Source organism: Psammomys obesus, unplaced genomic scaffold, assembly GCF_907164565.1.
Source record: "Psammomys obesus unplaced genomic scaffold, mPsaObe1.curated_primary_1811, whole genome shotgun sequence".
Classification (NCBI taxonomy): domain Eukaryota; kingdom Metazoa; phylum Chordata; class Mammalia; order Rodentia; family Muridae; genus Psammomys; species Psammomys obesus.
Window position 1 is genome coordinate 3231163 of NW_026590663.1, and position 13790 is coordinate 3244952.

The 13790-nt window shown below is 39.5% G+C and overlaps 1 protein-coding gene across 8 annotated transcripts in view; it reads right to left on the reverse strand.

The window, feature by feature from the left end:
- Window positions 1–13790, reverse strand: part of Cadps2 (calcium dependent secretion activator 2) — a 486122-nt gene that overhangs the window by 357427 nt on the left and 114905 nt on the right. For all 8 annotated transcript variants that reach the window (XM_055608125.1, XM_055608124.1, XM_055608126.1 and 5 more), the window contains exon 2: window positions 1127–1240. In XM_055608125.1, the coding sequence (XP_055464100.1) occupies window positions 1127–1240 (114 nt within the window). The remainder of the gene's footprint in view (window positions 1–1126; window positions 1241–13790) is intronic.

The window sequence follows — 13790 nt, forward strand, 5'->3', positions numbered from 1 at the left end:
GGAGGAGGTCCTCCCCCATCAGTGGACTTGGAAAGGGGCAGGGAGGAGACCAGGGAGGGAGTGTGGGGTTGGGGAGGGAATGAGGGAGCGGGATACAGCTGGGACACAGAGTCAACAAAATGTAACTAAAAAGAAAAATAAAATTAAAAAAAAAAGATTCAGGGAACGATTTCATAATGCACTCTTATTTCAAGGTAAGATATAAGCCCTATTTTCTTAAGATAGTCTGAGTTGAGATCAAGTTAGACAATATGTCTGCGATAGCCCTGAGATCTGTGTCACGTGTACTCGGTAAGCCAGACTTCAATAACTATCATGTGTTCCTTTAATTCACTCTATCCTTATGCAGTGGTGTATTAAATAATATATTGCCCATGAATCACAAAGCTAAACAGCTAGATATTTTGTTTTGTATACAACAGTACTCCCTGCCTCAGGGAAGTTCAGAATATTATGTCTCCACACTTTCAATTTTGCACTAGCCTAAGCCGTGTATCTCATGTTTCTTCAGATGAAACATTTAAAGTACTTGCACAATGAAGGGAACCTATTCCCCAAATGATGCTGAGATGGCTAGGGCATAGGTGAACTCTCCAACTTAACATCCATTGACAACCCACTGAAACAGGCTAACGATAATGTGTGAAAACCACTCACTGGAGATACACAGAGAATTCCCATTTGAGTCACAAGGGAAAGTCAGAGGTAACCGCAAGATGGAATTGGTGGTATTATTCATTCAATAAGAAAAGAAGTGCATTCTCCTGAAATTAATTAGTGCCTTTAATTATATAATTCTTAAAGAGCAAACTGGCATAAGATAGTAATTTATTATTGAAATCCTGATTAAAAAGGATCATCTATGAATGTGAACCGCAAGATAGCTAGACTCAGCTATCTCAGTCACTGCCAGAAGATCATTCTAAACACTTTATTTTCCAAACAATGTGAATAATTTCCAAGTTTATTTATCTCTCAAAACCAGACAGTGGAATTAGAGTTTTTAAATTGCAAAATAGAAGTGAAAATCCTTTGGAGACTGTCAAAACCTCCGAGACTCTTTGCCACACCAGTGAAATGGTCCAGGAAATGCCACCGTGCCTGAAACAGAGCTCTGTAAACTCACCTCATAGTAACTTCGGACCGCATTGCAAAAGGCTTCATCTGCCACTATCTGTGTTTCTCCATTGAGGAAGGCCTGGAATCGTTCTTTCAGCAACTGCAACTGCTGTTTGTTAAGCTACAAGGAAACAAAGTAAGTAAGTAAACACACAGACAAGTAAATAGTAATAAATGGCTAAATCAGCTGACTCATACAATAAAACATTCATTAAAAGTTATATTAGCTGTATGCCTATTTGATTAGCTTTATAGGAAAGAAAAATAAAAGTGCAAAATCTCACTATTTGTACTTAGTAACATTTTTCCCCATGTGACTTCCCTGAGTATTTCAGAATCCATATATATATATATATATATATATATATATATATATATATATATATATAATACATATATATATTTAATGCCCTGGACATAATTTCTGGTGTTAACTTCCATGCCCCTTTGCAGAAAGAGCAAAAAATATAAAATTTTTCTAAGAGATTGAGGTATGAAACTGTGCTGTATAAACAAAGCAAAGAGAGTAAGAACTCTTAGAAATGAATAGGCAACCTTTCAGGGCAAGAGGCAGTGAGCTGCAATCTCTTAATAGACAGAAGGGACTCCTGACAAAGACTCTTCTGAAAGGAATGAGGGCTGGTCTCTCACAGCTCAAGTTCCATGAAGAAGCATGCCTCAAATGCCTGATGTGAAATAAATGGAGCCATGAGCAGATGACAAATTCAAGAGACCAGAGATCAAACAGATAAACTAGGAACTACTCAAGCCTGCTGGTGAAGAGATGAAAGACTGAGAGGGAAAACCACAAATTTATAACCCGATTTATCTGTCATATTGACTGAGGCGGGTTAGACACAGGCTACCTCCGACTCACCAACCATGTCCTCCAGTCCACTATAAGTTGTACATGTTACTGAAATTTTAAGCCCCAATGCAAAATAAACACAAGGTGGCTCTGGTTAAAAATTATTTTAATTAATTTCAAGATAGCAGGAACAGAGCTTTAAACTCAGTACAGGCCCCTCAAAACACCTGTCTCAGTGCCCTGTGGTCATCCATGCCATGAAGCTCATCTTCACTACACGCACGCACACACGCACGCAAGCACACACACACACACACACACACACATTCACTCACTCTTAAGGTTGGCAATCTAGAACTAGAGGTATAGAAATGCTGTGTTCAAGGTCAACTATAACAAGGCAGGTCTGGAAACTGTGTGCTGGAACACATAATGAACAGCAACGGAATGACATTTCTGTTTCTTTTCATCCTGATTAGCTTTACTGAAGGAGTTAGTCCAGTTGTGGAGTCTATAGAGGGATGTGAAACACGTGGAACCATGCTAAAAAAAAATGATTAAAGGATTAGAAAGCTAAACAAAACGACATGATTTGTCTTCAAAAAACAAGCTGGTGTATAATAAGTTTAAATCTTTTCAAAACGCTTATTAAAATGCCATTCAAATATCAGGGAGACAGCTCTTTGAAAATATTGGATTTTATTTAAGTATCTAACAAACAAGAAAGCTTGGAATGAAACTGTTGCTGGTACTAACAGGGTGAAAAATACATCTTCTATTGTACTGGGTGCTAAAAAAAAAAAGTTCTTGCTCTGAGGACTGAAAGACAAAGTCAGCCCATTTCTTTACTGACGCTATCTCGTGCATGTAGAAGCTAACTCAGCTGAGGTACAGAAGCAATAGCATCACCATTGTATCAGAACCTCTATTTCTATAACATGAAGAAAACGAAAGCCATCACCTTCAGTATGTACGCGCGAGTCTAAGAAAGGCCAGTCCACTTTAGGCTTCTAAGCACAGCTCACACAAGGAACCAAATAGAACGGGGACAGCAACTGCCTCGAGTGAGGAAGCTGGTAATAGTCCTCGAGCCAACTAATACCTATACAGCTGTGTTTACAGTTTTATGCTGTTCTTCAGTAGGCGAACACAGAGATAAAATATAGTAAATCCAGAGAGTGTAGCATTACTCAGCACTAAAAAGAAATTAGCTCCCAAACCACAGAAAGACATGCCGGAAACAAAATGCGGGTCATTAGGTGAGAGAAGCCAATCTGAAAAAGACTGTCACTCCTAGAGTATGACTTCTGTCATAGGAGACACTATCATCAGCAGTTGTCTGAGGCCAACCAGCGACTGATGGATGAATTTGCAAAGTACAAAGGACGCTTAGGGAACAGACACTGTAATGGTAGAAACATCCCATTATAAATTGATCCAAACCTATAGAATGTGCAGTATCAACAGTGAAGTCTGTTATAAGCTGAGGACTCTGGAGGGTAATGCCGTGTCATGTCAGTTCATCCATTTTAACAAACATGCCATTACAGAAAGGGTGTACAGAAAATATGATAGGCTGTGTGTATCTGGAAGCCAATAAGGTTTTGGAAAATACACCTCACACTTAAGATCAATTTTATAACAAATTCAAAACTTCTCTAAAAGTAACCTATTAAAAAAAAATCAAGTTAGGCAGGCAAGAAAGCTCAGCCATGATGGTACTTGCTCCAGAACCTGACCACCTGATTTCCAAACCCAGGGTCCATATGGCAGAAGGAGAGAAGCAGAGAAGCAACTGCTGAAAATTTTCCTCTGATCTCCACCACACACATACAGTCTCTCACACACACACACACACACACACACACACACACACACACACACACACGTACACATGCATGCATACAGGCACACACTATTAATAACAATAAGAATAAAAATATAACTAAAATGAATACTTTTTAAAATCAAAATTGATATATCACCTTAGGAATAAAATTTGTAGGTTCGAAAGGGTGGGTCATCAGTTGAGAGCTTATACTGTTCTTGCAGAGGACCTGAGCTCACTTCCCATCACCCATGTGTCAGGTGGAACTCCAGCTCCAGGATACCTGACACACTCATCTAGGTTCTATGAGCGCTGGACTCATGTGCGCACACACAATTAATAAATGAAACAATAAAAACAGAATATTTTCCCTTTTATTGAAAACAGATTATTTTTTCTCACATATCCTAATCACGATTTCTCCTCCCTCTACTCCTCCCAGCTCCACCCCACCTCCCTTCAATCCAGATCTGTCCCCTTTCTCTCTGGTCCTATCTCTAATGGAAAACACAGCTCTTCACTTTCAACATTTGTTCCCCCAATTCATTCCTTCTCTGTGGTCTCCAATTCTAGCAGGCATTCCCTGGGAACCCACAGGCCACTCAGGCCAGGGAAGTAGGTAATCAAACTGTGGGGATCTTCACAGCTCCAAGCTATCCTCTAGATCCAATCCCCTAGTCTCACCTCCCTGTCTTGAGCAGACCTCCTTCTGTGCCCATCCCTCAACCCCAACCAGCACCCCCATTTCCAGTGGATCAGTAGATCTCGCCCCCACCTTCCTCCTCCTATTATCCCAGCCCCAGCTCCTGCAGGCCCTCTATGGGATCCTGACAGCCAAGCTGAGGGAAAAGCAAGTGGGGCCCGTGAAGCACTCTCCCTCTTCTCCATACCAAAGCCTAGTCTCCTCCCTCGCTGTGGCAGAGCAGCAGCTCCCCAACCTCCCCATCTCTGCCCATTCCCAGGGACTAAGCAGATCCTGGTGGAACAGCCTGCTTTCTTCCCTCCTGTGGGGCACCTCACTCCTTCTAGTCCATCCCCATTCCTAGGTGTCAGCTCCTAGGATCACATTGTTATCTGGAACCCCCAAGTGGCTGCACCTAAGAGGATCCTGAAGAACTTCCTACCAGGCAATACATAGCTACCACATTGCCCTAAGAACCAGAGAGGGCAACTGAAAGCAAGGAACAAAACACCCAACAAAGATCAGACCAGATATCGGTACCTAAGGTTACAATCTTCCAAATCCCAGATGCTTACATGCCAGTACAAAAACAGAATAAATGACAGCCAGGACAATATGTCTCCCAGGAGTCCAGCAACTCTGCCACAGTAGACCCTGAGTATTGTGGCAAAGCTGAGCACAAGACAAACACCTTAAAAACAGGACAAATTTTGCATGGCCAAAAAACAAAAAGCCCTAGGAAGATATGAAAAGACTATTCAGAAAATTGTTAGTAGCAGTTCATATCCTAAGGAACTATTATCTAACCACATGGAGGCTTTATAGAAACTGCTATTAGTCATTAGTTAATGATTAATGAGCCATTAGGAAAATGAATAAAACACATTTCAGGGCAGTGACCCTCAAACTAAGAAAAATACATAATCCCATATAAAAGTACCCAATAAGTTATCTGAGGTCTTTGGAAGCACACAAACTTATACCTCAAAAAACAGTAGGCAACTCTGTAATTAATGCATTTGTCCTTACACTTAGTAGTTAACAATACAGAAATGTTTAAACACATATAACTACATTCTATTCATTATAATTGTTAATAATAAAAATAGAAATCATGTAATATTTATAAGTGGAGAAAAATCAAAGTATGCTACATTAAAATTGTATACAATATTAATTACACACAAAAAAATTCAAGAACACCGTGTTCTGATGTGGGAAACCTTCAAAACATCTTGGGGGAAAAAATAACCTAGAATGAAACATGAAATCGGGTTTGATTCACACAGGAAGTGACCAAAATGAGAATGGGTATGAGAATTCGCCTTTATATGCTGAGAAAAACTAAGGAAGGTAATAGTGTGAGAAACTGGACAGGTAGAAAACAAAGGAGAAAGGCTTTTCAACTTACAGTACTCTATTAATACGGAGATTTAAAGTCACACCCATTATTATGCACTCAAAATTACTAATAGAGATCTAAAATAGATTATAAGTCTTAGGGTATGTTCTGCTGTTATAAAACACCATGACCAAAGCAAGTTGGGGAGGAAGGGATTTTTTTCAGGTTACAACTGTCAGCTCAAACTACATCAGTAACAGAGGCTGGGGCAGGAACTCAAGCAGGGCAGGAACCTGAAGGCCAGGACCGAAGCAAAGACCACAGAAGAGAACCATTTCCTGGGCTGCTCCTCAAGCTTCCTCAGTCTCCTTTCTTATAGAGCCCAGGGCCACCAGACCAGAGGGTGCCCCACAGTAAGCAACCTCCCACATCAATTATCAATGGAGAAAATGCACCACAGGCCACTCTGGTAGGGGCATTTTCTCAGCTAAGTTTCCAACTTCCAAAATGACTACTATCTGTGCTAAGTTGATATAAAACTAGCCAGCACACTATAATAGCAATTTTGTACTTCTCTATAGTCAGAATAATTATGATCAAACACAGATAGTTTAAGCCTATACAACATGAATGCTCCCTACAAATCAACTGCCTTTAAGTTATTCTTTTTGTAGGACAATTTAGGCATCCTTATTATTTATTTTTATTATCACCATCAAAAGAATGAAACAAAAATTGTAGTAATCATCCGTTCACATCACTCTAAACAATGCACTCATCTGTAGTTCACTGGCTTTTAATACTGTTGTTTGGTTTTGAAATGGTCTCATGTGCCCCAGGCTAGCCTCAACTTGCCAAGGCTGGCCTCAGTCTCAATATGTAGCCCATGCTGGTCTTGAACTGCAGATCTTCCTCCTCTGTATAAGTGCATGCATTATCATACCTGCACCAAAGTATTAATCGTATAGAATGTGTAACAAGTGACTTCTCCTTATTAATTTCAGCCCACTGTGTGTACAACACACATGCATACACACACACACACACACACACACAGAGGGGTGGGAAGGCTGACTGGGGGAGAATTTCCATTGCCTCGATGAAGCCTGTTCCCATTTTGGACAGTTATAAAACATTAACTATCCACCCTGTGACTCTCCTGTATGATAGAGTCCCAGGTCTATGCTGCCTAGAGCAAAACAGACTAGGAGTCAGTGTCTTCAACGCAGCGACTTAAAAACCTAAGCACAAGCACTGGCTTAGGAGTCTTCTCTTTCCTAGGATGAAAGTCCCTGGTTCCCCCAATCACCTGGCCACTCTGTACGTCTTCACTATAGTTTCCCACAAAGCGTATGTGCTAAGTGAAACCAAGTACACAAAAGTTCTTGGAAAGCTGTAAGATGAAGCAAATGAAGCGAATCACGACAGCAATGTCCCCTCTTAAAACGCACTGGTAGAGTGCACATTTCTTCTAGGATAGAGTGGCCAACAGAGAAAGGAGCAGGAGGAAAGCTTCCCCCGCTGCAGGCATGCCATGTCTATTAATCAACCTAGAAGATGATTAACTCCTGGCAGTCACATCAACTGACTCACATCGCACTTACCGTCAACAAAAAACTTGTAGAATTTCTTCCACGCTCTTCGTTAAGCCCTGTTTCATCTCTCTGAATTCATCTAGTTCACTCTCACACTTGATTAAGACTTTAAAAAAACCCTTCTGATTCCTTTTCGCAATGTCTGCAAGGCTCTGTTAATTTGCTACATTCACTCGCGTGCTAATACGTTATTCACAATCTTTACTGGAGTAGCGTAAACTACTCACTAATTCAAGATTAAGAATTCCACTACGCCCATTACATTCCATTTAGGCTGATACACAGCATCAATGACTATTCTGGGGGTCAGTTGATTTATTGTTCAACTGTGTTTTAATTTTCCCCATATTTTACCTTTAGGCTTCTGTTTTCATATGAATGAATAAAACATTTTCTTCAAATAAAAACAAAAAGCTGACAAACAAATTATCTACTGGGGGTTTAGAACAAACTTCTATATAAAAATAAATTATAGTTGCTTAAACAGAACACACATATGTTTGAAAATATGTAAACACAGTCAAGATACCAGGCTTATGAAAATACTTCAAATATTGACAGTAAAGGCTAAATTTTGTAGATCCAGCCTGGCCATGGTAATAGTATGGCTAAAAAGATGAATGCAATGGGAAAAACAAAAATCCAGAGTTTAAAGGTGTTCTCTATATCTTTGGAATTTTTTTCACATACAAATTAGATTGTAGAGTTTTCATTCTAAGTCATGGATTAACTGAAGACATATGCTAGAATTCTTCTAGACAAGAGACCAGCCAATACAGCAACAAGAACCCAGTTAACACCACTGTGCGGATCGCTCCAGGCTGACCACACACAGCAGCAGCTACAAGCATCTGGTGAACAAAGGTATGGACAGAGTCCACAGCAACACAGCAGGTGCTGAGTGGGAGAGTATCTTCTGGATTGGACACAGAATTTTCTAGAGGTCAGATTCTTTAAGTCAGGCACTACTGTTCATGCAGATACGCAGAGTCACACTGCGCATCAGACACAGTAGAGATTAAAACATAGTAGAGAAGGAAATTAGTGTGTGCCAGTAGTTTACAGAAATGTACAATACTGGCACCTTCCACACTCTAAAACAAAAAGCCGCTCCAAAGAGCAAAGCAGAGCAGAGCCTGCGAAGCTCTGGCCAGGCCTCTACCATGGGAGACACAAGCATCCATCATACCCCGTTCTAGAAAGGCCTCTGTCCTTTTCCATGCACAAAGATGCGGAGTAAGCTTCAGCTTTGGGTAATTCTGGTTTTCTTAGCTTTCAGAAAGAGAGTGCTTAAGTGTAAACTCTATGCAACATTCCCCAAATCAGGAAGAAACTACACAAACTGAACCACCTTTGATCCCAACCCTTTCAAAACAGGGATATACAACCTGTCCTTGGCATAGGGACTATGCCCACCAGAGACTACAGATGGCTAATTACGCAGCCATGAGATATAAGCAGATATATGCAGGACCTCCAGGATGTCACAAGGTATGGCTGCAGTGAACACTTTCTTCTGCCTTTCTGTGCTGGCTGACATGTGAACGACAACTGAAGCTATCGCATTGACTACGAAGACAGTGAAACAGCATGATCAGCAATGCTGGTGACAAAACATGTGGAACAGCAATGCCAACCTGGACCCCTTACCTCTCAACTTCCATTAAGGAAGGATTAACCACCCCATATAGACAACATTTATCTTGGCTTTATTGGTAATATGCAGCAAATGGCAGTTAATCTTAAGCAATTTAAAAACTCAAGCAAATAGAGAACCATGGGGAAAACACCACAGCACCCAGCTAATAGCCTAATATTTCCTGTGAGGTTATTCTAAGATAAAATATTTTTCATATTTTTTTGTAATAAAGAGTGATCACTCAATGAGCCTGTACCGGTAAACAGTGAACATCTAAATATAAGTGCCTGAGGTAGACAGAAAATTTTACTTTGGCAAATTGAAATGTTATCTCACAATATTGAGAAGGAGATTAAAAAGCCCCAAATGTACAATAGCAATTTAACATATCTTATAATAAAAGGTATACTAACTAATGAATACAGAATCACAAACCATACTGCATTATAGACAAATGGATGCTAGGCAAAGCTAACTCAGCTATAGAGTAAATGACATTCCTGCCAGAATTCAAACCTCAGAAAAAGCATACTCCATTACGGTGCTATCTTTAATGTGTATGTGGGAGGCAGGTGAAAAACACAACTACAATGTGAAGACCAGGAATTTCACTAATTTCCCTGCCAGAGTGCACTGAGAACATAGCCCAGATGCTTCATTTCTCTCCCTTTTTTCTCCCTATGGAATTATAATAAACAAATAAAAGTATATTTATTCAAGGTTATTTATGATAGGAGGTTTTGCCATCATTTGACCTTCTCTGGATAGGTTTATATACTGTAAATTAGTTGCTATAATTAAGCTAATTAACGTATTTACTACTTCTAGCAGTTGTGTGAGGGTGAGTATGTACGCATGGGTAAAAGTGACTTTGGTGAGAACACGTAAGATGCACTTGCATTATAGACTTCAGATATTTAGCATGGTATTAGTAATTATAGTTGTCAGGTTGAAAATAATATCTTCAGAAATTTCCATTCTGTAGAAGTAAAACTTTGTACCTAAGGCACAAGCAGTAGGTTTCATTCATTGCTCTAAAACTGCTATGGTGGACTTTTTATAAATCATCAAATTAACCTCAAAGAAGTTAAATCTCTTGTGGGATCTGACCCTTAAACACAGGTTATAAATATTTCTTTACTTCATTGTTTGGACTGAACTAGAAAGTGTATTCCTTTTTAATGTGTTCTAAAGAGTTACATATGTTTCCTTATTATTTAAGCTTCCTAGTAGACTAAAAGCTGCTTTACTTGGCGTTAGCATTCTGCTTTAACCCTACCTAAAAATAATGTTTACCACAAAACACGTTCTCATTATTTCCTTTTTAGTAAATTCATTTAGTAAATTCACTAAGAAATAGAAATAATATGCTAATAATAGTTTCCGTTCCTAGGAAGGCCACAGCCTCTATTCTCATATTTAAACCTCTACTCCCTCCCCAACCAGGGAAGAACAACAATTATCTCAATATCCAGAATGGATTAGAAAACAATCCACCCGAGATAACACTATGTCACCAATTAGTCAGTCAGTTTACACAGTAGTAAAAGGGAATGGAGTCTTCTAAGGTTATTTCATTTCTACTTAAAGCTAGATCCCCCCACACACAAGTCATATGGCAGTAAGAGGAGTCATTAATTCAGTACCTCAAGTTCTTCAGCTACATAACAAGGACAGCAATTTAACAAAATTATTGTATTCAACAAGATACTCAAACAAAGAGATTAATGTATTAAATGGTTTATAATTGCTATTGCTTGGAAACACATGGATGTTTTACTTTAGCAACTACAAGAACGACAGGGAAAATAAATGAATCCTAGAACGGACCATTCACCCTGTTCAACACAATCCAGGGCTACTTTGCGACTGAACTACATTAGTCCAAGTTCACATGTGATCTAAATTTGAAATCCATTCTGAATTCTAATACCACAGAAAATATGTATATAAGAACACATCACTATCTTCATTAGCTACGTGTAGAAGATAGATACAAAGGTTAAAATAAGTTAAGATAATATTCATCTGTTTCTTTGGATGTGTTTTAACAGGGATCCCAGGAAGTTTAAATTATATCTCTGGCTCACATGATATTTCAGCTGATCAGTACAGGTATGCAGAAACATACCATGTGGTAGTGATACATCTCTAGAAAAATGGTTCTCAATTTGTGGGTTAAAACCTCTTTGAAAAACCCAATGACTCTTTCACAGGGGTTGCCTAAGACCATCAGAAACAAAGATATTTATATTATTATTCATAACAATAGCAAAATTACAGTTATCAAGTAGCAACCAAACATTTTTACAGTTGGGGGTTCACCACGACATGAAAACTGTTTTGAAGGGTGGCAGCATTTGGGAAGGTTGAGAACCACTGCCCCAGAGTGAAAGATGAATGGGATCATAGTCTTCCATGCAGACCAGATACGGTCTGAATTACAGAAGGAGATGACATTGTATATAAGCTTAGGGCAAAGTTCTGAGGTAGGGCTCATTACACAGAAATTGAGTGTGGGCCAAACGCAATGCTTCAGTGTCTGCCCTCCACATCTGCAAGTTCCACTTCTACAGTCAACCCCCTGCAGACAAAAAACAAAAAAAACAACTCAGGGAAAACAATTGTTCCAGTACTGAGCACAGGCAGATTTTTCTTGACATTACTCCCGACCTAAACAATAGAGCATAAAAACTATTTTCATCGCATTGTAGCATTCTATTGAGTAACTGAGAGATGGCTTAGCACATACAACATGTGTGCACATTACATGCAAATACTAAGGTGTCTGAGATAAGATAATCGAACATCTATGGACATCGGTGTCTGTATGGGCGATCCTGAGTCATGTCTCTGGGACAGAGAAGGAGAACTATTGTTGACTACTTGCTTTCTTTCCGCGTTGTGAGTTAGGCACTGTTGCACACAGACGCTTCCCCACGCGCTCTGAACTAAAATACACGCTGACATACTGAAGTACAAATACAGATCTCTGAACTACCACTCTAATCTTGGTCTCGGCATTCTAAGTACATAGTCATTATTACTCCATTGCTACATTCTCCTCATGCTGCTGGCCATTCTAATTTGACTCTGTGTCTTTCTTCAGCTGCATCTTTTAAAAAGATAATCAAGTTAAATGCTAAGGAGTTATTCAAAAGGGCTCTCTTATGTCCCTGAAGGAGATGATAAGTAGATAAGAGAGAAAGCTGGCAAAGCTTATTGGTCATTATCTTCCAAACATCTGCTTTAGAAGCCTCTTATTCATTGACAGCATCTATTTAAATCCCCCCCCCCACAAGAGTGAAAAGGACGATAAAAATAGCCTTCAATCATCCCTACCAATAACATAAGCTCATCAAAACTAAATCAAACCAATTATCATAAAGAGTGCCCTGAATAATTTTTTTCTGCTGCAGCCAGCAGTTCAAAGATGACTGAGAAACATGAGTCCCTAACACTAGCCTAAGACATTTTTACTGCAACTGAATCACATGTACTCCTTGCCCAGCCATGTGGGAAGGTCTAACTGAACCAAAGAGGCTATGCAAGCTACTCTTCTCAGAAGTTAGAACACATGCTATCCCATCTCACTATCCTAGAACATGGGTACAGTATGTTAGGAGCCATTAAACAGTTTACAGCCAACGTTTCTTGTTTCTACCAAGGATAGAGACCATGCTTTAAAAAAATGGCTTCCTTTTCCTCCTCAGCAGATGTATAAAAACAACTAGAAATGGCAACTAACCCTTACTGAACATTTACTCCATCCTGAATATATTTCTGACCTCTTTTAAATGGATTATTTTAGTATCAGTGAATTCCTGAAAGACAGAATCCTTCCTTTTCAAACAAGGAAGTTAAGACTACACAACAGTGGTCCAGTTTGCAGGTTTTGTAGGCATAGCCAGATATATCTAACATATTTGTATTCACTGACTATGCCTAGGGTTTCCTATGGAGCTCCTCAAAACACACTTTCTATGGCTTAATGCACAGGAATGCCCGGGTCTACCAAGCCCATCCTTTGATTAAACTAGGATGTGAATGTGAACTATTTCCCCTTAACCCATCATGCTGTATTGTGCCATTCTGGCTTTGCACCAACTGTTTATTACTTCTTCCTAGAATTAACTTTCATCCTTTAGAACACTACTCTGATAAAATCTCCAAAAAAAATTTCACTTTCTCTCTATGTCCCCAAGATTAAGACATCTTGTCTTTTGTTCCACTTCTGTACCACAAGCATGCAAGTATCATTTGCTTATGTTGCTTTCTCCTATCTACGATGCAGACTCTTTAAATACAGACACCCCTTATCTCTACGCTCCCACACTAAGTCTGGTGTTTGCTATTATCAATGCCTCTACAGTAGCAGAAAACCCACTATTCCTCATTACTTTCCAGGACAGGGTATTGTAGGATATAAGTGAGTGGGATGGAGAGTGCAAGCAAAGTCTCAGAGAAAATCCTAAGATAACTCATGTGTTGTCCAAATATACTCATGGCCAGACTCGACAAAGTACAGAGAAGCAGTGAAGGATTTTTTTGTAGAGCTATAGCTGAGTAGCTGTACTCTGCAGATGATGTTGTTTTCAGGCAGGAAGAACTCTGTGCCTTGGTACCATCTGCTACTTCATGGCAAGGCTCCCTATGATGAAGTCTTATTTGCAAGACACAGGGATTTTATAGTCATCACAAAGCACTCAGATAGACACTCAGCAGCAGCAGATAACTGTGTCTATCTAACAGCTTAGACACGTGGCCTCTTCCCAAA